Source organism: Dasypus novemcinctus, chromosome 6 (genome assembly GCF_030445035.2).
Source record: "Dasypus novemcinctus isolate mDasNov1 chromosome 6, mDasNov1.1.hap2, whole genome shotgun sequence".
NCBI lineage: Eukaryota > Metazoa > Chordata > Mammalia > Cingulata > Dasypodidae > Dasypus > Dasypus novemcinctus.
Genome location: NC_080678.1, coordinates 103,781,912 through 103,808,288, shown reverse-complemented (window position 1 = coordinate 103,808,288; position 26,377 = coordinate 103,781,912). Strand labels below are relative to the sequence as shown.

General features: G+C 46.3%; 1 protein-coding gene across 1 annotated transcript; it reads left to right on the top strand.

Moving 5' to 3' along the window:
• Nucleotides 1–1,355: 1,355 nt before the first annotated feature.
• Nucleotides 1,356–8,177, top strand: LOC131278773 (protein S100-B-like). The gene is made up of 3 exons (XM_058299236.2): nt 1,356–1,823; nt 4,435–4,573; nt 6,905–8,177. The coding sequence occupies exons 2-3, from the start codon at nt 4,436–4,438 to the stop codon at nt 7,043–7,045; spliced, it is 279 nt and encodes a 92-aa protein (XP_058155219.1). The 5' UTR covers nt 1,356–1,823; nt 4,435; the 3' UTR covers nt 7,046–8,177.
• Nucleotides 8,178–26,377: the final 18,200 nt, after the last annotated feature.

Below are 26,377 nucleotides of genomic sequence, written 5' to 3'. Positions count from 1 at the left end.
CCACTGATGAGAAACTCAGCACTGCATTTGAGTCCAAGGACATGGTCAGACCATTCCCAAAATTCCATCATTTGGGTCTATCTCCTGAGACCACTTACAGTTCTGTGTCAGTCCCAGTATAATCAGGAGATAGAAACCACATAGTAATTTACTCAGGGCAGGGTTAATAAAAAGAATTATTAAACTATGATAGGAGAATAACTATAAATGTGCAAAGAGAATTCTAAAGGGACCCTGGGGCTAAGGGTACTCAGGAAAGGGCAAACTTGGAAGAGAGACCCCTTTCCCCCATTTGGGGGTAGACCTTGCTGGGGAAGGTGTAGCTCCAGCACACTGGATGGAAGAGGCCAGAGTTGTTCCACAGTTGCTTGGGAAACGATCTGCGTTGCACAGTCAAGGTGTGCTGAAGCTCACGGTGCCGCGTCAGGAGGGGCGGGGAAGATGGCCACTGAGCCTAGTCCAGGCGGCGAGGTGGCCGGCGTGCGGCTGGGGCAGAGATGGCCCCACACACGCTGCTGACAAACCACGGGGCAGGAGCAAGGGAGACAAAGCAAACCTCCCCCCTGCAACGCCCCGAAAGGCTGGCAGGCTGCACGGAGCAGGTGCTGGAGGTGGACTGGGAGCCGAGAGGCAGGAGCTGGCAGCTGGCACATTTGTCCTTGTTCTTTTACCCCCGCACATTTACTGAGCACCAAGTGAGGAAAAAATAAAATAAACTACTCTATTCCAGATTACAACAGAAAGAGAAAGTGACCTCCAGACAGGGCTAGGTAAGAGCTTTAGCAAGTCACAGAGACCCGGGAAGCTGCTTCCCTTGGTCTTTTTCAGGTCAGGAAAGGAAGCTTAGAAAACATGCATGACTTGCTGGTGGTGATTCAGCCAGTAAACAGAGGAGACAGGATTCGAACACAAGTCCCGCTGGTTACAAAGTTCTCAGATTGACAATAGCTTTTGAAATGTCAACCCCAAAATACTTTACTCATCTGCAAATTTTTGTTACCGCTTTTGTGCCTCTTTGGGATGATTCGCCAGATCACAAGTGCTTGGAGAGCGCAGGTGAACACAGGTGGTGAGATGCGGGGAGGTGGCTGATTATGAGGCACACCTGGTCAGGGCATTCCCAAGGCACCGTCCAACTCCTGCAGGCTGTGACCTTCCACCCCAGGGTGAAAGGAGAGGACTTGGGGTGTGATTGGTATGTGTGTCACCAAATAAAAACAAGGACTTTCCAAAAGGTATTGAGTATCCTTTTCACCACTCTTAGCAGGCCTCCTGTGGACACTGGGCTCGTTAACTCCTCTGAGGCAGCCCTGCCCAGCCCCTGCCGAGGCCTGAGGTCCACGGGGCCTCACGCTGGCCAGCGGCGGCCAGACAAGCAGGCGGGCACGGTGGCAGATGGAGGCCTCCGTGGGCCTCTCCGCTGGAGCAGCCCTGGCCGCCTCCTCCCCTGCATCCAGCCAGTGCTCGGAAGCCTCCTGCCCGGACCTGTGCGTTTGTTTTGTTTGAATCAATTGATCCTTCTCTCTTTCCACTCCCGCCTGGCTTGAGAGGAGCAATCAACACCAGGTGATAAATAAAACGTCGCACAGAAAGCTGACGCCCCTCTTCCTGCCCCAGCGTGCAGCCCTGGCTCCCAGGGAGCACTTCCAGGGAGCCTGGCTGCAGCCCGGCTGCGCCAGCCAGCTCCCCGCCCCGGGCCCCCATTGGCTGCCGCCTCTGCAGTGGGACTGCGCCAGTGTCCGCAGTCCCCTCCCCGGGAGGAGCAATAAGAGCTGCCTTCTCCGGGGCTCCTGCCTCAGAACCTGCAGGGGCCGCAGCAGGAGGTGAGCGAGGCCGGAGGGGAGCACCCGTTTCTCGGGTGCGGTGAAGGGACGGGGGAGCTGGGGAGGGGTGGTGGCTGGAGGGCCCCTTAGGACTCCCGGCAGAGCACAGGGTGTCGCTGGCATTCCGCTCTAACACTGTTGCGGCTGAGCTTGCTTCCCGCTGGTGGGCACTGGCCACATCGGCCCGGCTGCTGGAAGCGCTTGTTGCCTGTGCGTCTGAGGCCCACAGACCAGAGACCCCGGTGTGAGGACTCAGGCGAGTGCTCTGCTGCGTCTCTAAGGCCCCAGGAGAGGGGATCGGCCAGGGGGCTGGAAGGGCGGAGCCCGGTGCCTTAAACGCTCTCTCCCTCCTCCTGGTCACCACTGCCCCGGGCCTGGTACAGAATTGCTTCTTGGTTTCCAGTTTCCCTGTTTGACATGCCACGGTCCCTACGCCCCCTTGGACAGAACTCAGAAGTTACACGGCGGGTGAGAAACCCGTTACAACTGTGAACTGCGTCAAAGAAGTCAGGCTAGGCGGCTTTGACTTTCCGCAGGGCGCAGAGCCCTGCTGCAGAGTGGACCCTCATATTCTGTGGAACACACGAGGAGTCAAGCCAAAAACTTCTCATTTTTCATATGACAAGGTCAATGCAGAGCATTCACAAAATGGAGTGAGAAGGAAACCTGGGATACAGGATTTCCATTCCTTTTAAAGGTACTCTTTAAACCAGTTGTTTCTTAAGTCAAAGGGAAGAATTAAGCAGGAAGTAAATAGGGAAAATCAATTTTCAGTGTTAAAGAAGGAAACTGCATTTAAAAAGAACAATTTATCCCCTTCCCAATCATAGTGAAATTTAAAAACATCAGGATAATGCAAATGTTTTCTGTTTTTTGTTTTTTTAATTTGTTTCTTTGAAAGATCAGTAATTGAAAATCTAAGTCTTCTATTGGATGGGTAAGTATGAAATGTTAAATATTTTAATCCATCTGAATTGTTTTTTGTATAAGTGATGTATCTGATTTTTAGCAATTTAGAGCAAAACAGAGCAGAGCGACATCAATAGAGTGGCGTTGGTGATCAGGCCATGACAGAACGACCTCTGCCTGTGGCCCGTGGGTCAATTTTCTTCCTCCCCAGCAGCCCCCACCTTGCAGGCTCCAGGGTGGAGACTGGGGCGCAGGGGGCAGGGCGCCCCAAGCTCTTAGGATTAATGAGAAAGCCGAAAGGCAGGTAGGGGTGAAACAAGGACACAAAATCAACAGCATTCCTAGATTGGAGTCCTAATTTTTATAGCAAGATCAAACCAAGACAAATTAGCTGTTTCCTCTGAGGCATCAGAAGTAAATAAGACTTAAAGCATTTTATTGTAACTTATTTTTAGGGTAGAAGTGATATATTCAACACAGGAGTGATTTTTCTAAAAATGAGATTTAATTTTGTTGTAATCATGACAGTGAAAAGGTTCATGTGTGATTTCATAACTAGAATGCAGGCTCAGAAGTTGGTGAATTTCTCTGCCTGAGTTTTTCAGATTTGGGAAACAAGTGTCCTTTGTAAAATGTGCCACATTCCCAGGATTGTACAGATATTTCCTCCGTCTGCACAGTCTGCACAGAATGAAGCATACAGTGTTAGTAAAGTGGGACATTTCTAACTTTGATATTTGTGGAGAATACTTATCCCCGCACTTATCCAAGTCACATTTGTGAATAACCCACCATTTCCCCAATCACTTGAAACGGCACTTTGATGAAAACTAAATCCTCGGGCTGCTCTCGGCCTCCTACTGCATTCTATCTATTCCTGTGTGAGGACCACAGCAGTTTAATCTTACTACATATGACATTTTCATTTCTAGTAGGTTGAGGCACCCCTTATTATTCTTTTGCAAAAAATTTGAGGCAATTCTACCAGGTACCAGATTTCTTTCCAGATGAGTTTTACAGTTGTTTTTGATCATATTCCTCACCCATCAAAAAATGCCCCACTGAGATTTTTATTAAAGATGATTTAAATGTATATTTTAACTCAGGAAAAGCAAGTTCCTATATTTTATGTTCCTTATCTTATGGAAGGACTTGAATTTTTCTTGCTAAATTTATTCTTAGACAACACACGTGAGCATTGCTCTATGAATAGGCTTCTCTTATATTTTCCGATTAATTATGGAATATAGGAATGCTGTTGATTTTTGTGCCCTAATTCTGTCACTGGTCACCTTACGGTTTTCTTATTAATTCTAACAGCTGGCAGCTGACGCTCTGCTCCTCTGTGCTGTCCCTTCACCCTGGGGCCCTGCGAGGCCAGAGGGCCGGGCCTGCCAGGAGGGCTTCCACCCGACCTTCCCTGCTGCTCTCCTCTGAGTTTCCACTCGTTTCCCAAAGGCCCAGCCTAGCCTGCAGCCAGCGAGCAGGGACTTACTGATGTGGCCTGTGGCAGAGAAGGAAGGGGCTAGGACAGGGGAGCGGAGCCCCACAGGGCCCAGACGCTCTCGGGCGCTCCCACCAGCTCTAAGCGGAGCTGAGGTCAGCCGCCTGTGCCTTCGCCTGTGCAGGCCACACGCGAGATGGTCTGGGCACGAACAAGCAGAATGCGTGAGGGACGGCGTCTTTCCTTTGGTCCCCCTAGGATGTCTGAGCTGGAGAAGGCAGTGGTGGCCCTCATCGATGTTTTCCATCAGTATTCCGGGAAGGAGGGCGACAAGCACAAGCTGAAGAAGTCTGAACTCAAGGAGCTCATCAACAACGAGCTTTCCCACTTTTTAGAGGTGAGTCCGGTTTTTTAAATGGACAATTTATCCATTCTTCTATTTATAAAGCCTCGTAGACGTTCTCATCTGAGCTGCCCTGAAGGTGATGCCGGTTCCTTCTGAAAACTTGTGGAAACGAGCACTCCTTTGGAGGCTGGACTAGAGGAACACCACAGTTTTCACTTTGTTGTCCTCTGACTTGTATATAGTAAGTGTGTCAAGGGAAAATTGCTCTCAAAAGCAAAAATACAGGTTCAAATAATGCTGACCTTTTTCTGAAAATCTAAGGTTTTACAGTGACAATGGCAGAATGGGATGGAAAAATAATTTATGAGTCATAGTGAACATGAGAAATCAGTTAAGAAATAAGCTTTTGTCCATGGGTCTAGGATATATTTTGGTTTTAGTTGAAGTTCAACAGGCGCCGTGGTGACGAGACACTGGGCGCACTTGGCAAACGTTTCCCAGCATTACGTCGGGCACCACCAGGGCCCGGGCCCTCTGCCTTTGCGCATGTCAGTGAATGATGGCGACACCGTCCCAGGGCACCAGGGCGGTCCATGGGTGTCCCTCAGGCGCTGGGGCCTTGCAAGAGGTGACACTGGAGAAGGGAACTTGGAGTTTTGTCCCCGACTTAGGAAGCTCCCAAGGAGCCCTGCCCTTTCCCCGGACATTTCGCCCTCTGGCATGCAGTGAGAGCACGTCCAGACACCCAATTTGACGGACTTACCCCAACCCAGACTGCCTCCACGCTGGTCCATGAGCCCCCGCCCAGTGTCTGCTGCCCTCCAGCCTCGAACCCTTGCCATGGACAGTCATCCACCAGCAGCTGGCGGCCCCCGAGGGCCCAAGCCAAGGCTGCCTCACTCGTGACTTGAGCCGGACTGAAGTGACGGTATTACAGGCCTGAGCTGTGACTCCTGCCAATGGGTCCCTCTAGAGAGCCGTGCACACAGGAGACACAGCGGACGGGGTCAGTGCACGGGGGTCTGCACAAGCCCTAATTCTGGGAAGCCCCCAGCATCCCAGGGCAGGGCCCTGTTCCACAGCCATGCCGCCCTCCCAGCTCCCAGAGCCCGACCTCTCAGCGCGGACGAGCCAGGGGCAAGGTCTATGGGTTGCTCGGGGGCTGCGGCAGCCCGTCCTCGCCCCCACGAGATACTCCATCCCTGAGTGGCACTGCCAGGGTGGAGGGGCAGGGCCTGCAGGCCTGCTGGGCCCAAGCCTGGCTCTGGGACTGGCCTTCTCAGGTTCTCAAGTTCAGAGCATGGCAGCTGCGCCAGTGCCGACCATGTCATCTAGTTCCACCATTTCTGTCTGCTGATGTCACAACTAAAAAGTCCCAGTTTCTTCTTGGGTAAATAGGACTATTGTGGGGATGAAATCAGACAGTGTTTCTCAAGTGCTCAATAGGTGGTAGCCTCTATTATTAGGGATTTAAAAACATATGAAAGAGTAGCCTATGGGAACCACAATTCATGGTAAGTGCATCAGGTATCATGAACATTTCTTGACCCGGCTTTCTCAAAGAAAATTCAGTTTGGAGTCAAATCAATCATGTAATTGAAATTAACACAATCCTCCATCCATTTTTTAGCAGATACTCACAGGCCCCACCCAGCTCCCACGGGAATCAGTTTTCTGTGTTTTTATTCAAGGCAGCCACTGCACTTCAGACTTGACTTCTTCAGGCCCAACTCTCTTGTCCTGGAGGTTTGCTCTTTTGAGCAACTTGCATTATGCTCCTCTTCAGTGTCCAGTGCCCACATTCTTCCCACATCTCACTTCTAGCCCAGCCCTTGAGATTTTGTACATCATTTAATAACTCGCTTGGCGTCAGGCAGGACTGTCAGGGAAAGTCTTGAGGACTAGAAAGCAACACAAGAAAGAACACAAGGAGTTAACAAATTTGGACAAAGAAAACTTCCCAATGTTAAGATCCACTGGAAGTCTTCATTATATGGACCTTCTCACAGAAATACATGAAAAACTTAGGCATAGAATTCTAGTTTTTCTTTCAAGACATTGGCATGTAACATGCTCAGGCTGATCTAGCCTGTATTCCTTTCTTCAGGTGGTTTGTTTTAAGCATAATTACAATACCTTGAAGCTTTTCCTTTCTTGGTTGCCTAGGTCCCACTGGCCCTAAAGTATGGTGGTAGAGAGGAGCAAAGAACCCAGAGACTTCTGCCTGGCTAGCAAGTCACAGAAGAAATCTTTCCTGGTATTTTGCATTTTATATCTTAGGTTATTCTGAGAAACATTGTTGGAGCCAGTGTACTTTTAATCACGTTTTGATAGCCCAAATCCCATTTAAATGAAGCTAGACATTTTTCTGATCTCTTTTAGGAAATCAAAGAGCAGGAGGTTGTGGATAAAGTCATGGAAACGCTGGACAGTGATGGAGACGGCGAATGTGACTTCCAGGAATTTATGGCTTTCGTTGCCGTGGTTACCAGTGCCTGCCATGAGTTATTTGAACATGAGTGAAATAGACAAAGCAGTCAAACGGTTCCTATAACAGATGGAGGAGACAGCAGAGGGCAAGGGCTTGCAGGCTAGGAGGAGCTGAGCTTTCCGGGCACACTGTAGCTGATTAGGAAACTTGATTTGCTTTGTGAATGAAAAAATGAAAACCTCTTTGTGAGGGCTGTTTTTACTGGTTCACATCATTATTTCTGCTGTATTGTTAGGCATATGCTTAAGCTGACTGGTCCCAACAACTTTTGGAAATAATCGTTTGGGAAAGCCAAGGTCCATTTATACAGCATGTTCTGTACAGCCTGTAAAGCTGTGTAGAATCCTAACCCAGAAAGAACAAAAATGACCCCCAAAAAGAATTCTGCAGCATTTGTGGTTTCCCAAAGCCTTGTCCACCATCACCTGAAAGGCTGCCCTTCCTTACGTTTGTCCATCATTAGTGCCACTGAAACCTACAGTAGGTCTGACCATCCCGTCCACCTGTGAACAGTATGCTCACGTGTGTTTCTTTCCCTAGTGAGTTATGATTACTGGGTAAATATCTAACTCAAATGGTTCTAAGTGGAAAATATGCTTCATAAACCAAGTACAGGTATCTTGACACTGAAAACTGAGAATTGAAATTGTTCATTCAGAATTCTCTGCAGTCCAGCCCTTGGGCAGATCTGCAGGGGCACTGGAAGCAGTGCGGCCCCTGCTCACAGCTGGGGTTTAGTCTCTGCCAATCTGGAGAAAGCAGTTGTGTGGCAAGAAACATCATCTCCCTGGCCTGGTCTCCTGTGTGTGAATGAACTGCAAAGTCCATCAGCCGGTTGCTGTTGGCTCGATTGTGTCTGGAGGCGGCCGGATGTCGGCGAATGTCCCTCCTGACTTGACCTCACCGAGGCAGGGTCTACTCACGCTGCTGTGGAATCAAGGTACATGGAAAGCTTAACTTTACACCTAGTAGTCATAAATTCAATTAAACCAAGCTTCAAATAATTTAAAAATCAAGTTACAAATAATAAAAATCACTTCCTGGAAGGTTCTAATTAATTTCACCCATCCCTTTTCCTGTTATTGTTTAATTTTCTAAAGGCATAAACTTCAAAATTCCATTGATTGCTTGCATTTGCATTAAATAAAAATAGCACTGAACAAGTCTCTGCAGCTCTTAAACACTAAATAAAAGCCATCGCCCTGCTCAACCGTGAAGACAAGTGACAGTCCCAGGAGTGAGATGTGGCGCTGGCCCCGCAACTTACCAGGCCCTCCTCAAGGCAAGGAGCAAGAGGCGGCCCCTACATGGACCAGGGGAGCCCCGACCCTGTGGCGCAGCTCCAGCTCCAAGCCCCCAAACCCCAAACGCCCTCCCCCTTCCCCAACCCCCTCCTCCTACTCCCCCATTTCCTCCTTTCCCCAACCCCCTTCCCCTGCTCCCCAGACCCCCTCCCCCAAACGCCCTCCCCCTTCCCCAAGCCCCTCCCCCTGCTCCCCCAAACACCCTCCCCCTTCCCCAACCCCCTCCTCCTGCTCCCCCAAACACCCTCCTCCTTCCCCCAAACCCCTTCCTCTGCTCCCCAGACCCCCTCCCCCAAACGCCCTCCCCCTTCCTCAAGCCCCCCTCCTGCTCCCCCAAACGCCCTCCCTATTAACCCAACCCCCTCCCCCACCCCTAGACCCCCTCCCCACTGAGTCATGTGCTCAGTCCACGGCCACATGCGGAATCTGACACTGGATGGGGGCGCATCCCCCAGGTGTGTATTTGCTCGTGTGAGGCCGCAAGGCTGCCCCTGAGGTCTGACACCCCCTGTTGCTGATTTCCTATAGATTCTTGGTTATGTTAAGAAAATGAGAGACGAGAAATGGGAGAAAACAACAGATTATGGGCCCCAGGCGGAGCTAAAAAGGGGTGAAAAGGGCTGGTTTATAGACTACAAGTCCCTGTTGCAGGTTACAAGTCCCCAGGTCCACTTGAGAGCTAATTCGGGCAGGGAGAGAAAGGGCAAAACAGGCCGTTTAGTCTCTGCACTGCCCTTTCAAGCATTAATTATTCTGCCTCTTTGCTAATGCCAGGGGAGGAGCCTCCGTTGCTTGCAGTTTTGATTGGTTACCCCGCCTGCCAATCCCCCGGGGGCCCAATGACAAGGCCCCTTGCTAATATCTAGGGCTTTTCCTTGACCCCGGATGAAATCCCGCTCTGAATGGGGGGTTCTCATGGGGTTCTTCCAGCAGCCGTCTTGTGGGGTCTCCATGGCCACGTTTCACGGCCGTGGTTTCCTGCCAGGCCCCAGGTTTGTCTTTTCATTCCCTAAACTAGCCTGCCTCAACTCCCCCTCAGGGTTTACACCTTTACTCTTAAGGGGTGCTGAAGGAGGTCATCTTTCTCCTGTAACTGCATCCTGCTGGGGAGGGGCAGTAGGGCCTGCCTGACAAGGTGCAAACCCTTCCTGCTATTCTGTCGTGGTTGGGGGAAGACGAGTCTGGCACCGTGGGTGGAGCTGGATGAAATTCCCATGTGGCTAACAAGGTGTTGATTTTGCAAGATACAAACAGAATTTTGAGGATCTAGGTCCCATTAAAAGGCTCCTGGACCACAAGAGTAGAAAAGACCAGGTGCCTGCAAAGGCTGCATCCTCCCACAGTTGGTGGGTTTTACCTTACAGGTTTCGAATGCTGTCTAGGACTATTCCAGAATGATTTACATAGAGACAGCACTCCTCCTTAAGGAGCAGACGTGCTCCTTCCTGTGCTGCTGTTAGCATGCCAAGTGTCCTGTGGTTTTGCAGCACCACAGCATAAGCAAGTCTGCTGTTGTAGAGCTTCTAAGCCTGCCTAGCTTGTTTTATGCTGTTAATTAGCTGTAGAGAGTGACTGTAATAGACAGTGGGGTTTGATATAAATTGCCAATCCTGTTTTCCATGGTGGCGGTTATGCCTGAGAGCTAAGAGGGGGATGAGAAGAGGCATTGCCCTTTAAGTTATTGTATATAGTGAAATTGTAGGATATGAAAACAGACAAGATTTCGTAAGGGGTGCGTGGCTTGTACTCCCCCTGGCAATAGGTGTTTGGGCTAGGGTTAGAGGGAACATATGGCCTTGGCACAGACACTGCTTAGCTTTGTCTCTTGAGGTATTTCAGGCTGTCCAGTTACTGGTACTCTTTTTTTTTTTTTTTAATATTTATTTATTTAACTCCCCCCCTCCCCCAGTTGTCTGTTCTCTGTGTCTATTGTCTGCGTCTTGTTTCTTTGTCCGCTTCTGTTGTCGTCACTGGCACAGGAAGTGTGGGCGGCGCCATTCCTGGGCAGGCTGCATTTTCTTTCACACTGGGCAGCTCTCCTTACATGCACACTCCTTGCGCGTGGGGCTCCCCTAGGCGGGGGACACCCCTGCGTGGCAGGGCACTTCTTGCGCACATCAGCACTACGCATGGGCGAGCTCCACACGGGTCAAGGAGGCCCGGGGTTTGAACCGCGGACCTTCCATGTGGTAGACAGACACCCTCACCACTGGGCCAAGTCCGCTTCCCAGTTACTGGTACTCTTAACGTCCCATGAGGTGCTTCTGGTGAGCTGGCACTTCCCTTGGGTAGCTGGCTTCACTTGAGATAAGTGCACACAGCTGGCAATTCCTTTAATAATGTGGGAATGATCAGAACTACAGAGTAAGGTTCCTTCCGCTTTGGCTCTAATTGAGAAGGGAGGCTTGTTTCCTTGACAGGTTTTGATTAGAACCTGCTTTCTAGGTCCTGGGTGAGGAAAGGTTGCCCATGGACCATCTTGAGGGGTGAAGCAGTTTGATATGGTTCATTGAATTCCAAAAATAGATATTGGATTATGTTCGTAAACTGGTCTTGTACTTGAGCATGATTATATTATTAGGGCTTTGATTGGGCTAGGTCAGTAGGGTGTTGTGTCCCCACCCCTTGGTGGGTGGGTACTCACAGATAAAAGGCATGACAAAGGACAGAGGTGGAGGTTTTGATGTTGGAGTTTTAATGCTGGAGTTTTGAGCTGGAGCCCAGGAAGTGAACACGCAGGAGAACACAAAGGAATAGAGGTGACTCTTCATACATGGCAGAAGCCCCAAGGAGAGAGACAGAGCCATTTGCCAGATAGTCTGCAGCTGGCCTTGTGGAGTGAGCACAGCAGCTGAGCCTGGGAAGAGAGGAACCAGGAGACCTGAATCCTGGCAGACATCAGCAGACATCTTGCCCCAACACATGGCAACAGACTTTAATGAGGGAAGTAACTTATACTTTATGAACTGGTAATTGTAAGCTTCTACCCCAAATAAATACCCTTTATAAAAATCAACTGATTTCTTGTGTTTTGCTTCAGCACTCCTTTAGCTGACTCAGACAGGGGGCTAAGCTGAGTCTTAGCCACCTCGTTTGCTGTTTCCCTTCTGGTGGAAGGTGCTTTGCCCTGGCAGGATGGCATGGGGGTCTACCAGTCCTCCCCAGGGTACGAGTGCGACAGATTCTGGAATAAAGGCCAGGAGGGAGACCTGGGCTAAGCATGTTCATTAACTACTTAGGAAATGAAGTTTACCAGGACCTTGAACATGTTCAATATCCCTCTGCATATGATCTAGAATAGGAAAGAATCATAATCATCATGATATAGGTACAGTACTTAATACTAATCAAGGGACCAAGTTCCTCTTTGAGTTGCCATTTAATAAATCTAAGCTCCAGGTTTACAATACCATACACATTATCTCTCCATGGGAGCAGGCCATAAAGCCAATTGTGTTTAAGTTCTCCTTGCAGTATTCTGGTGCTCACTGCTCCACTTGTTATGTCCTTCACACAGCCAGCATGCTGCAGCATCATTGACCCTAGAGAGAAGCTAGGAAGGTAGGTTCCAGTACTCCACTGGCCTGGTGCACTGGTCTTTGGCACTATGAAACAAAGCCAGCCTGGAGGCAATGTCCATTATACATCTGGCCTTATCCAGCCATTGTTGGCTGTTGCAAGAGCCCAGAACTGCATCATACTCTCCATCCACTTCAGGAGCACAACCAGAGATGTAGTAGATACCTTTATTGTTTTAGGGGTCAGTGACCAACCTGGCCAATAACTCAAATGGAGAGGAACCATGCAGTGTACTGAAAGTCTGGTTTGAATGTACAAGAGAATTTGACAATACTGAAGTCTATCTCTTAATTTTCATACACTTTCTAAACACTTACAATGCAGTTTAAATATACCAGATGAACTTAACTTTTTAGTACTTTGCTTTTTACTTCTATACCTTTACCATGATGGCATCAATTAACAGGTATTTTACTTTAACAGTACAGGAAAACTACTTCATTATTTTATGAAAACTGATTCCCAATGAAATCAAGATCATCTTTGCTTACCACCAGTTGAATATGCAGATTGAGGTGGCCTCTGACAGGTTTCCTCCTATGAAGTTACTTTTGTCATTAATATCAATTTAGGTTTCTAATTAGTAATGGCTTCCTGGGGGGTGAGAGGGGTGGGGGTATATGGGGACCTCATATTTTTTTAATGTAACATTAAAAAAATAAAGATAAAAAATTTAAAATTTTAAAAAAGCAATCCTTAGTTGAAAGTAAAAATGAAACAAATGAGCCCAAATGCTATCCACTTGGTGGCTAATCATACAGCGGAACTATCCCAGGTGACTTTAAAGCATAATAAACCATTAAGGATGTATTCTCAGGACTGAAAGAGTTACTTTAAAAATCAAACTGTTTTCAGTAACCAATTTGTTGGTGGCAATGTTGTATTGTGGGATAAACCAAATAGGAGTAATTAAGATGGTAATTGAAGCTGAAATCTTTGGCATTTATATTAGATGTAAGCCTGATGAAGTTAAATAAGCATCATATAGCTCTGAAAAAAAAAAAGTACTGGCTTCCTGGAATTAGCCATTTCAATGCTTTAGTTTAGAGGAAAACTCCTTATAATTAACCATAACCACATAGACTAGTTACTTTACCTTAAAATAAGCTTATTAAATTACAATTAGCAATGAATGAAATTTAATTCATCCATTTAAAAGAGAGCAGATCTACATTTTTAAATTTCATTAGACATGAACGTAATGACATTGAGCACCTTAAAAATTAATACATAAATGCTAATTTATTTACTTGGTATTTTATAAACCTAGGGAGATAACACCTAAGCTAAATAAACTTGAAACTGTGAAAAATCTTAAAAGCATACTGATTGCTAGGTTCTGGAATAATTATGATTGTTTACTTTTAAAGATCTTTCTATAGCTTTCAAAGACTTTACTTATTGAAATTTGGTAATAGGATTATTAACCACAGTTATTTTAAGGCATTAAAAGGTTTAAATTGGGAATTACAGGAAAACTCATTCTTAATTCCCCAGTCTAGAAGATAGAGTTTTAATCTGTCCCACCTCATCCTTCCACCACAGTTCTTGCAAAGAGAGGGCCCTGTGGGTCAGGCAAGTTAGAGTTTAGGAAAAACTTTTTCCTTTCCAAATAGTTTCTATATTTAGATTTCTATGTGACCCTCCCATCCTTCTCAGCCTAATTTGGGCTCCAGGAATACTTATTCACATGTATAACAGCATATTTGATTTTATACTTTGAATAGAGCTTTTTTAAGAATTTTCATTTGTTAACTTAATATTACTATCTCAGTGTATGAAGATATATACTGATCAATTAGGCAGACATGAATAGAATTTGACATAGAAACACACAACTCATTGTTATGATTTTCATTTTCTTACAAAGTAAGTTTAACTGTAAAATAACACTTAAAAGATCTCTTGAAGGCTATTTCTAATTAATTTGCATTGTGACTATGCAGTTTTGCACAGGTTTTGTTCTTTAATTATTGGCTTATAACCAAAAATATCCCAATGTTTTAAGGTACACTTTTCCTTTACTTCAGAACTTTGCTTATTTCCCACTTTGACTTTGGTAGACCTTAGATGAAGAACACTACTTCCAGTATATGCTCTCCGAGGTCATTGTAGTCTCAGGGAAGCCTCGTTTTTCTCATGACTTGCTGTTTTTAGGAATCCCAACACTAGATGTGGGAGGCTTCCCCAACTTCGCAGTCCTTGGAGATAACAGGACTCTGGTGGCTGCTAGACTGGAAGAGTGGACATTCAACTCTGAGGGTCAAGAATTCTCTCAGGCAGCAATTTAGTCCACACTTGGAGCCATTGGAGAAAGAAGGGTCACTAGGAATGTCTTAGGTTTGCTTTCTCCTGAGCCATAGGGGACAGAAGTTGTCATGAAATAACAATAAGCAAAGGCAAGGGGTGAGGCTAGACCTGGAGTAACCATAAACAAAGGCAAACTCAGTTTATAATTATCACAAAAGCTGAAGTCTAAGGGCTAGGTGAAACTAGTTACAAAATAACCATAATCAAAGGTAAGTTTAGTTTAAGATTGCCATGACAATAGCTGAAGTCTAGGCTACATCCACCCAGTTATAGAAATTTCAGGTATTATCCTTCTTTGTAACATAAAGGCATCTAGGGGAAGCAGATATGGCTCAAGTGATTGGGCTCCTGTCTACCATATGGGAGGTCCAGTGTTCAATTCCTGGGGCCTCCTTGTGTAGGCAAGCTGGCCCATGCAGTGAGCTGGCCTGCACAGGAGTGCTGCCCCATCAAGATGATGCAACAAAAAGAGACACAGAGGAAAAAAAAATGAGAGATGCTGCAGACCAGGGAGCTGAGGTGGCACAGGAGTTTGAGCACCTCTCTCCCACTCTGGAAGGTTGCAGGATTGGTTTCTGGTGCCACCTATAGAGAAGACAAGGAGACACGGAAGAATGCACAGCAAATGGATATGGGAGGGGTTGTAAATAAATAAATCTTTTTAAAAAAGGCATTTATATAATGATCTTAACTCTTAGTTACAGTTTCTAATAAGTTTTTACTTTAAAGGAAATTGGGTACTTTTATTAACTAAGTCATAAGAATTTTATTAGTAACAGCTTTGCTAAGTTTTTCTGCTTTTCTAGCAGTTAGACCAGTTTCACTGTGATTTATACATCAAATCCAATTGCAATACAATATTGACATTTAAAGATTCATTTTTAGGTTAACATTCACCGTTATCCAATTTGTAACTGGTGAATCAAAAATTTTGTTTTCTAGGCACAAGCAGACTGATAAACACAGATTTAAAAGTTAAACACAAAGTTAAGCACAGATTAAAACAGAATTTTATACCCTCAGCATTTTCTAGGAACTTTTTAATCTTAATTGATGACAGATGAGGAGTTTAGTAAATGGCTTAGCTCTTGATCCCCATTCACATCCCTTATTAGGCACAACTGAGTTTAAAACTGAGAAGGCTGATTCTAAAAGGGAATCAATGAAAGTTTGAGGTGCATTTTCTCATTTTCTTTAAGGAGACATGGTCACGTGGCTTCTGGCCCTCAGATCTCTCTCTTCTCTTTTAACAGGTGTAGCACTTTGATATGGTTTATGAATTCCAAAAATAGATATTGGATCATGTTTGTAAACTGGTCTGTATCTGCGCATGATTAAATTATGATTAGGGCTTTGATTGGGGCACATCAGTAGGACACTGAATCCCCACTTCCTTGGGGGGTAAGATCACAGATAGAACTATATAGCAGAGCAGAGAAGTTAGTTGGAGTTTTGATGCTGGAGTTTTGAGCTGGAGCCTGGGAAGTAAACACACAGAGGTGCAGTGCAGCTGAGCCCAGAGAAAATCAAGCCTTGAGGAGAAAGACAGAACTGGTTGCCTGAGAGTCTGCAGCTGGTCTAGTGCAGAAAACAGAGGAGATGAGCCTGGAGAGAAATGAACCCCAGGAAGAGAGGAACCCAGGAAGCCTGAACCCTGGCAGACTTCAGCAGCCATCTTGCTCCAACACGTGGCAAAGACTTTGGTGAGGGAAGTAAATTATACTTTATGGCTTGGTAACTGTAAGCTTTTATCCCAAATAAATACCCTATATAAAAAACAACCAATTTCTGGTATTTTGCATCAGTACCCCTTTGGCTGACTGATACAACAGGTTTTACTGGAATTCAGGGTCCTATTCAGAGGCTGCTTTTGGCTATACAGTGGCCAAGTAGACCAGCAGTAGCAAGTTTTCCCAGTCTCTGAGAAGACAGCCCTATGGGGAGCCTGCTGGTAGGTTAGCGACCATGCCTATTATTCTAGGAAGAATGAAGAAGCACCTTTAAGCTGACTGACCTGGTGTCCCAGAGTCTAAATCTGATTAAAAATTTTTACCACTCCAAATCATTTGGAGCTGCTTCTCTGGTCTCAACATCCTGAGAATTTAATCCAGAGCCCTGTCCACAGGCACCCCATGGCCAACCTAGGTCTTGGGAGATGCCTGAATCCCAAATTCAGGCCAAATCACTGAAGCTGAATTTGTGGGAGACATTAGAAACAGCTACCCAAACTGAAGCACTCGATCCATTTAAGTCTTGGGGGATGTTTGGCTGCTCTCCAAACTAAAGTGATCAAGCACTTAAGTCTTGGGGGACATCCAGAGTTACTGCCCCAATTCCCAGCACCCCTGGCATTCCAGGATCTAATCTTTGGGGACATTTGGCTGCTCTGGTTCCCACCACACTGGGAATTATGGAGCCCTTGGGAGATGCCCAGACTAGATTCTGAACTGAGGCTACCAGGATGTGCACGGGATTCCTCCTGTAAAAGGGGCTAAGAAACCTCTTTTTCCACCTCTTCTTAGAGAGGTCATAAGAAGTAGTCTTACTTTATGCCTCTACTGCCTGGGAGTTTCCCAGTTAAACCAGCCATCAAAGGCCTTTAAAAGATTGGAGATCCACTGTTCCAGCTAACAGGCCTTGGGGCCCTGAAGCAGCCTGAGACTGGGAGCAAAACTTCCCTAGCAAATGTATTTTTAGGTTCTAAGACATTACAAAGCATTTTACAAACCTAAAATGAGAAATTCAGTAGTAGGAAGTGGGAAGATTAAGTGTGGAATTGTGGTGTTAGGGACAGCCCCTGGTGCATGACCCCCCCCCCCGGGAAAGGGATCACGGGCCACCCCATGGCACCCACCTTGGCCCTGCCTGCCACCACCTTCCCACTGCATATCAGACCAGGGAGCCAGTATGGTGGGTCGGAAGGTGGGCCAGTGAGGCTCAGATGTGTGGGGAGATGCAAGCCCTCAGTCCTCTGCCACGGCACTGCCACTGTGCCCCTGCCTCCTGGCCAGGGTCAGGTCAAGAGGTCCAACCCCATGACCCCCTCCCTCAGCCTGGACTTACGTCCTGTGGGGGCCCATAGGGGAACCCGCCTAAAATAGATAACCAAAAGAAGGCACTGAACAGGCTGTAATTCATAGTTTAGACTCACTAGTACCTCTTCCTCCTGGCTGGCTCACCAAAGTATGTTGCTGGATTTTCTCTAGGTTCTTGGTTATGTTACAAAAAAAGAATTTTAAGTACTTGCTGGTTTAGTTAGGCCAGTGGTTTATTAAGAAAATAAGAGAAGAGAAATGGGAGAAAATAACAGATTGTGGGTCCAGGTATACTTATGGGTTGGTCCAGGCAGAGAGAGGAAAAGGGGGAAAAAAAGGGTAAAAAGGGCTGATTTACAGATTACAAGTCCCCAGGTCCACTTGAGTGCTAATCATGGCAGGGAAAGAAAGGGCAAAACAGGCAATTTGGTCTCTGAACTTTCTCTTTAAACCATTAATTACTCCACCCCTTTGCTAATGTTGGGGGAGAAATCCCAGTAGTTTGCAGTTTTGATTGGTTATCCCACCTGTCAATCCCCCTGGAGGGCCCAATGACAAGTCCCCTTGAGAGTATCTGGGACTTTTCCTTGATCCCAGATGAAATCCTGTTCTGAATGGGGGTTTTGCGGGGTTCTTCCAGCAGCCGTCTTGTGGGGTCTCCATGGCCACGTTTCACGACCCTGGTTTCCTGCTAGGTCCCAGATCTGTCTCTTCACTTCCTCATCTAGCCTGCCTCACTTGCCTGTCTTCTGGGCCATGTCTGTGCCATTGGTTGGCTCCAGCTTCAGTGATCCTCCCACACGGCTGGGGCTCCCACTTGAACTAGGTCTCTGACTGCAAATGCCCTTCCTGTAGAAAAGGCAGCCTGGTGATTGTGTTAGAAGTCCTTTAGGGAAATGTTGCCCACATGTTTGAATGGGACCAAAATTCAAATTCCAGCACAGGCCCCCTTCGTTTGAGTCCTTCTGCAGATTTTGCTGCACGCCACCCCCTAGTGTCCACCTGGGTCAGCTCTGGGACCCTGGTGGAAGGATGTGAGGGCCCTGGCCTCCTCCAGTGAGACGATAGGCCCACCTGGTGGAAGCACCTGTGCCCTTACTCCTGAGAGACTGGTCCTTCTGGCCCCTTCTCCATGCATGGTGGTCACAGCCGAGTGGGACTGATCTCACCAGGCAGCCTCAGGCCAGGACACCAAGTACGTCTGACATTGAACATCCCAGGGAGAAAAGCCAGAAGTCACCTCTGCAAGGTGAGGCTCCTTGGGAGGTGACCCAGGGAAGACCAGGCTGACGTCCCAAAGTGCTGCAAGACTTAGCCCCAATGGTGGGGAGGGGGTGCAAGAGGCGTCTGAAAGCCTGAGCTGCTGAGCGACAGCCCAGCATGCAGCTGGGGAACTTGGGTGTCAGGCCCTGGGAGAGGGGTGGTGCTAGAAGGGTTTCTAGTAGGGAGGTCAACCCCTGACAGAAACTTCTGGAAGAGCTCTGGAATAGGGTGCGGTGGGGATGGAAGGGGCAGAAGCAGAGGCAGGAACACCTCTGGGAAGGGAGTGGAGAGAGGAGGGCTGATGTGAGAGCCACTCAGGAGGACTCCCTATGAGTGGACACTCTTTGTAAACTTTGAACAAGAGGCTCTGCAGACGACTAGCCAGACCCAGGCACTGGGGTAGGTGCACAGGAGAAGAGGTTGCCCTGCCTTGCATGTTGCTGTGGCTTGATCAGTTTCACAGATGGGGTCCTCCAGGCCCGTGGCCATATCAAGATGGAGCTGACCTGGGGTGGGGAGCAGGACAACTTAGGAGGAGGCTGGGGGGCGGTTGGGGGAGAAAGGATGAGGTGACCACACCCGGCATGAGTTGCCTCTCTGACCTGACGCCCATCTCCCTGCTCATTCTGTCTCAGTAACATAGGCTGGGCCAGGTCACCTGCAGAGCCGGCTCTAAAATTTTAGGAGGGAATTTAATTCTGGCCCAGAGTTCAGAAAGCACACAGCACTTGATCAAACTTTGAGGATGGGTGGGTTTTGACAGGTGGTCATGGGGAGAAGGGATACCACCCAAGTGGTTAGTGGGCAGAAGGTGGACAGTGTTTTAGATGGAAGTATTCTGCAGCTTGGACAAAATGTGAATTCCAAGAGGGACTATATCTATTCCCTCAATTTCACAGGACAGAAAGTTGGTCCAAGACAAACTGCCAGGCAGATGAAAATGTGTCTGCATTTTACAGCAAAGAGCTATTCAACAGTCACTGGGTGTCATTTAAAATGCAATTTGGAAGGAAAAGAAAATGCACAAGCTCTGTGGTTGCCATATGATTGGCCTAGACAAAGTGACTGGACATAGTGGGCCTTGTGTGACATTAGGCTCAGGGTCCACCTCCTCATGGCTATCCAGCAAGCATTATCTAGGTACCTAGTATGTGCAGAAAAGTGATGGAGAAAATTCCATCTGCCCCTGGGACATGCCAGATGGGCACTGTGAGCAAAGGGACATTATACTGGGGCAGGGCAGCATGTGGAGGGTCAGTTATACTAGGGTGGAAATGGCCAGCTTCAATACACTGCCCTTGTGTCAACACAACTGACCCAAGAAATGAGATGCTTTAAAACAGGATGAACCCAGATAGACCCTCTCTCTTTGAATAAGGAAACCTGGGTTCTGGAAAGGCAAGCAGGAGTGGGGTCAAGGTTCCCAGGAAACCATGAGCAGAAACCTGGACACAGCTGGAACATTCATCATCGAGGGTGGGGGGCCTCTTATTTCCCCTCACACTTGTCTTCACTCATCTATCCTCCCCTCGTTAACTACTTAATGAGTGCCTGCTTCATGCCAGTGTGTTCTAGGTGCACCCCACCATCCAGAATTGACAAATATTAACATTTTCTCATCTTTGTGTCATCATTTTATAATAAAAGAAAAACATTAGAGATGAAGTTGAAATTTTTTCTGTCCCCTAGGAATTTGGAATATGTACTTCCAGTCCAGGATGGTGTAATTTAACTTTAAGATAGAGCTTGTGTATAGCATCATTTTCTGTGGTGTTCAAATAAGTACTTAGGAAGTATATCAGTCAGGGTTCTTGGACTCTTCCAGGTGAACCATGCTTGAAGGATGTTGTCTTTGAGAACAGTGTCTGAAAGGATGCCTCAGCGCTGCTTCCAGGAGGCACCCCTGGTACCACCCAGCCGCACCTTCCACAGGTGAGAACTACGCGGGGCTGCCACCCGCTCCACCACTAGCTCTCCAGTATCTTCCCATAAATCTGGAGCCAGTGGGTCATGTATCCTTAACTTCCTCCACTCTATTTTTATTTTTTAAATTATTATTTTTTACGATACATAGATTTCCTCCACTCTTCATCTGTTTTCTTTTGCCTTCAGCAGCACCTCCTGGTTAGGAGCCTTTATTTAGATTTTATCCAGTTACTCTGGATGTATGGGAATCTGTCCAGTGATCTGGTGGTACAGAATTCTTGGAGTCCATCAGTTTTTATCATCAGGCAGGCAGCACTGGGCTGTCCTGGAGAACACCAACATTCTGACCCTGAGTGTTTCAATTGCATTTTTCCTGATAGGACCCATGGTTCCAGAAAATATTGGAACCTCCTTTTTGCCTGCTCCCTCCACTTTTATGTATTTGTCTTTATATATATATTGTTTCGTTTAGGCAGCTGTTACTTGTTCTGTTATTTATAGTCAAATCCAAGTGACTTAATCTTTAACTGTTGGATATTGAATATTGCATGCTGAATATTTACAGTGAATCAGAGGTTTACAGTTTAATATCATGAAAGAGTTACAATGACATTTGATAAAATCAGTTGTTGGTTTTTTAAGTCCTTATAAAAATCATTGATCTTAACCTGGTAACTTGAGGGAAACCAGCAGCCAGCTTCAAACTTAGCTGTGAGATTAGGAATAAAGTCAACGAGGCCCTCTGTGATGGTTTGAAGATTTTTATGAATCCCAAGAAGAGGAAGGTTATGTTTTGAGCTAATCCATTCCCGTAGGTGTGAGACCCTCAGTGGGTGTGACTCAGCTTGAGTCTCTGTCCTCTCGCTGGGTCTGATACAAACGGAAACCCACACAGGAAAAGGGGTTCTGCCACTGTGACCCAGCCCCCGGAGAGCGGGGACTCTGGATTCACCTGAAGCTGCAGAAAGGCGGAGAAGCCTCAAGAGCCCGAGAGGAGGCCCAGCAGGAGACAGGCCCTGGGCCTGGCCACCCACAGCCGAGCTCAGGGGGGTGGAGGCTGTGGGGGGGAGGCAGGGCCTGGCGGAGGCCGCCGTCTTCACCGCCTGGCAGGATGCTGGGCTCACCAGTGGCTGGCTTGGGTGAGAAAGCACCTGACGGTGCCTCGACTCGGACATTTCACGGCCTTGGGGAACAGCTTCCAGCTCAGCCCGCAGCATGGCCCCGTCTGAGCCCAGCCACGCTGTGAGCCAGGAGGGGCTGCACAGAGCCTCCCCTGGCTGCAGGGCCCGCGCCCACTTCCCTGCATGCCCAGAAACCCTGAGCTTTCTGGAAGCGTGACAAGGTTCCCTGGCGATTCGGCTGCTGGGGTCACTTTCAAACACTACAGTGTTTGTTCATCAAAAGACGCCACTCAAGAGAGTGAAGAGCAGGGCCCAGAGAGGAAGGGGGTATCTGCTGCCTGCATCCCTGGCACAAGGCAGGTGTCCAGAATATAAAAAGGACCTCTGCAGAAAGAGAAGGGGAGACGGACGGGCAGGTGATGGGCAGAGGGCTCGCAGAGGTGGTCTGGGGGTCCTGAGAGACTCGAGGTTCTTGGAGCAGGTGACGAGGCGCTTGGCATCTCCTCTCCACAGGGAAGGGCAAATTCAAGCCACACGCTGCCTAGAATGGCTACAATTAAGCAAACTGATGGGAGAGAAATCCTTACAGTCTTTCTGGAAAACTAACAGTTTGGCAGCATCAACTTAAAACTGAGCCTTTGCATATGACATGGCAAGTGCGCGTGTAGCTGAGACATTTTCATATATGTCTTTTTATCATGTTGAGGAAATTTCCTTCTATTCCTAGCATTCTGGTTTTTTTTTTAATCAAAAAAGGGTGCTGCATTTTGTCAAATGCCTCTTCTGCATCAATTGAGATGATGGGTTTTTCTTTTATTCTGTTAGGTGGTGTATTACGTTCATTTATTTTCTTATGCTGCGCTACCCTTGAATACTAGGCATAAGTCCCACTTGATCATCGCATATAACTCTTTTAATATGCTGTTGGATTCTGTTTGCTAGTATTTTGTTGAGGATTTTTGCATCTCTATTGATAAGATATATTGTCTGTAATTTTCTTTTCCTGTGGTATCTTTATCTGGCTCTGGTATAAGGGTGACGTTAGCCTTGTAAAATAAATTAGGGAGTATTTCCTCTTCAATTTTTTGGAAGAGTTTGAGCAGAATTGGAGTTAACTCTTGGAATGTTTGGTAGAATTCCCCTGTGAAGCCATCAGGTCATGGGCTTTTCTTTTTTGGGAGATTTTTAAAATTAATTTTTATTAGAGAAGTTGTGAGCTTACAGAACAATCATGCATAATATAGCAGTTTGATATGGTTATGAATTCCAAAAATAGATATTGGATTATGTTTGTAATCAGTCTGTACCTGGGCGTGATTAAGTTATGATTAGGGCTTTGATTGGGCCACGTCATTAGGGTGTTGACTCACAGAAAAAGGCATGGCAAAGGACAGAGTTGTAGGTTTTCTGATGTTGGAGTTTTGATGTTGGAGTTTGATGCTCAAGTTTTAAGCTGAAGCCCTGGGAAGTAAGCTCACAGAGGAAAGAAGCCAGCCCCAGGAAGAGAGGAACACTGAGACCAGGAAGAAGCAAGCCCTGGGAAGAGAGGAACCCTGAACCCAGAGAGAAGCAAGACCCTAGAAGAGAGGAACCCAGGAAGCCTGAACCCTCTCAGATGTTGGCAGCCATCTTGCTCCAACACGTGGCAAAAGACTTTGGTGAAGAAGTAACTTATGCTTTATGGCCTGGTATCTGTAAGTGCCTACCCCAAATAAATACCCTTTATAAAAACCAACCAATTTCTGGTATGTTGCATCAGCACTCCTTTGGCTGACTAATACACATAATGTGCAGAATTCCCATACATCACCCCTCCAACACCCTACATTGTTGTGGTATATTTGTTATGAATTATGAAAGAACATCATCAGACTATTACAACTATGGTCCACAGCATACACTTCATATATTTTTTCCATACACCCCCTTGTTAGGAGATTTTTTATTACTGATTCAATCTCTTTACTAGTAATTGGTTTGTTGAGATCATCTATTCCTTCTTGAATCAATGTAGCTTGTGTGTTTCTAATAATTTGTATATTTCATCTAGGTTAACCTAATTTATTGGCATAGTGTTGTTCATAGTATCCCTTTATAGACCTTTTTAGTTCAGTGTAGTTGGTAGTAATGGTCGCCTCTTCATTTCTGATTTTCCTTGAGTCCTTCTTTTTTTTTTTTTTTTGGTCAGTCTAGTTAAAGACTTGTCAATTTTGTTGACCTTTTCAAAGGACTAACTTTTGGTTTAGTTGATTCTTTTTTAAAATACTTTTTAAACTTAAAATTTAAATTTAAAACTACATGATTTCCCTAGGGGAGCAGAGGCAGTCCCCCAAGTGCAGCGGCAAGGACCAAGAAGGAATGAGGGTCCAACAGTGAGCCCCTGATACTAATGACTATGCTTGTGAGCCTATATGCCTGAAATAAGAACAAGGCCTAGAGCAGCACTGTGCCTGGGAATTTCCTCCTGACAGCCTTCATGTTACTCAAATGTGGCCAGTCTCGAAGCCTAACTCAGCATCTAAATGCAATGCCTTCCCCCCAGTGTGGGACATGACACCCGGGGATGAGCCTCCCTGGCACCGAGGGATCACTATCAACTAACAACTGATAATGCAACTGGAAAATGACCTTGAATTAAAGGTTTGATGCAGATCAGTAGAATATCCCTGTCTACATAGAATAATATGACTTTAAAATGCTGTTTGACCTAATGTAAGGGGGAAATAGAAAGGAGAAATGAGTTTATATGGCTATGAGTCTCTAAAAAAAGAGTCTGGAGGCTGTCAGAAGGATTGCCCTTATGCACAACTGAGCAGAGTCTAAGAGACAGATAAAGTAGATACAATCCCCAGGTATTGGTTCCTCTGAGGGCTAAAGGGACCCACGGGTTCTATGGTCATGGCAGATAGGGTTCACTGCTATGTCAGATGGCCCTTCTTTGGAGCTGGTGTTTCTGCGTGATGAAACTGGACCCAGAGGGGATCTCTTTTCATAAGACTATCATGCTACTTTACTGGAATTGTAGTTGGTATTGGGGTTTAAGATATATTTAGGGGATTGAATCTTTTTACTGACAATATGATACCCAGGCCCTGAGCCTCAACAGACTCCAGCTCCTACAATCTGATTTATTGGACTCACCTCACTCAGCTAAGATGGAGTTGAAAAAGGACAATCACCACACCATGGAGCCTAGAGTGCCTACAACTGAAAGCAGGAGGATTGCATCCAGTAACCATGTGGAATCTGAGCCTCCTCTTGACATAGAGGTGCAACGGACACAACCAATCCAAGGTCCACAGAGAAAAGGTGGCATTGGAGTGGGAAAAGTGGACATGGTGGCTGATGGGTATGGGGAATGGCAGGAAGAGATGAGATGTGGAGGCGCCTTTGGGACTTGGACTTGCCCTGGATGGTGCTTCAGGGGCAATCACCAGACATTGTAAATCCTCCCAGGGCCCACTGGATGGAATGAGGGAGAGTGTGGGCCATGATGTGGACCAATGACCATGAAGTGCAGAGATACCCAGAGATGTACTTACCAGATGCAATGGATGTTCATGATGATGGGAGTGAGTGTTGCTGGGGGGGGGAGGGGTGCGGTGGGGGTGGTGGGGTTGAATGGTACCTCATATTTTTTTAATGTAATATTTTTACAAAATCAATAAAAAAAAACATATTACAAAAAAACAAAACAAAAAAACTACATGATTTCCACACCCACCTCACCACCAACACCTCGCGTTTGGTGTGGAACATTTGTTACAATTTATGATAGCACTTTAAAAAATAATTATACTATTTTTTAACAGTAGTTACATTTGTGAACATGGATGAAAGATTATTAAAATAGTACTATTCCACAGAGAAAATGTGGAATGGGTGCGGGAACGGTAGCCAGGGTGGCTGCTGGGTGTGGGGAACGGGAGGAAGAGATGAGATGTGGAGGCGTTTTCGGGACGTGGAGTTGTCCTGGATAGTGCTTCACGGACAATTACGGGACATTATAGAGCCCCCCAGGGCCCACTGGATGGAACGTGAGAGAGTCTGGGCTATGATGTGGACCATTGACTATGGGGTGCAGTGATGCTCAGAGATGAACTTACCAGGTGCAATGGATGTGTCATGATGATGGGAGAGAGTGTTGCTGTGGGGGGAGTGGGGGGCGGGGGCGGTGGGGTTGAATGGGACCTCATATTATTCATAATGTAATTAAAAAATAAATAAATAAATAAATAAATAAAAGAATTTTAAGTAAAAAAAAAAATAGTACTATTAACTATTGTCCATAGTTTACACTAGGTATATTCCCTCCATATACCATCCTATTATTAACAATTTATTAGGATAACATTTGTTACAATTCATGAAGATTCATGAAAGAATAGTACTATTAACGATAGTCCTTTGTCTAAAATAGGGTTCACTATGTTGTGCAGTCCTATGTTTTTACCCTTTAAATCTTGATCTAGTAACGTATACATCCTAAAGTTTTCCCTTTTAGCCACATTCACCTATATGGTTCAGTGCTGTTGACTGTAAGTACAATAAAATGCTACCATCACTACCATCCATGTCCAAACTTTTACCATCAGCCTATATAGAAAATCTGCACAAATTAAGCATCAATTCCCAATTCCCTAACCCCAGTCTATCTCCTGGTAACCTATATTCTAGACTTCAACTCCGTGAGTTTGTCTATTAAAATTTGTTCATAACTAAAATGATACAATATTTTTCCTTTTGTGTTTAGCTCTTTTCATTCAACGTAATGTCCCCAAAGTCCATCCATGTTGTCACATGCATCAGGACTTCATTCCTTTGTA

What these genes read in the sequence shown, in the direction of transcription:
- LOC131278773 (XM_058299236.2), top strand. Translation starts at nt 4,436, where the DNA reads ATGTCTGAGCTGGAGAAGGCAGTGGTGGCCCTCATCGATGTTTTCCAT. An exon ending in AGCTTTCCCACTTTTTAGAG is followed by an intron (nt 4,574 to 6,904) that starts GTGAGTCCGGTT and finishes GATCTCTTTTAG; the next exon opens with GAAATCAAAGAGCAGGAGGT.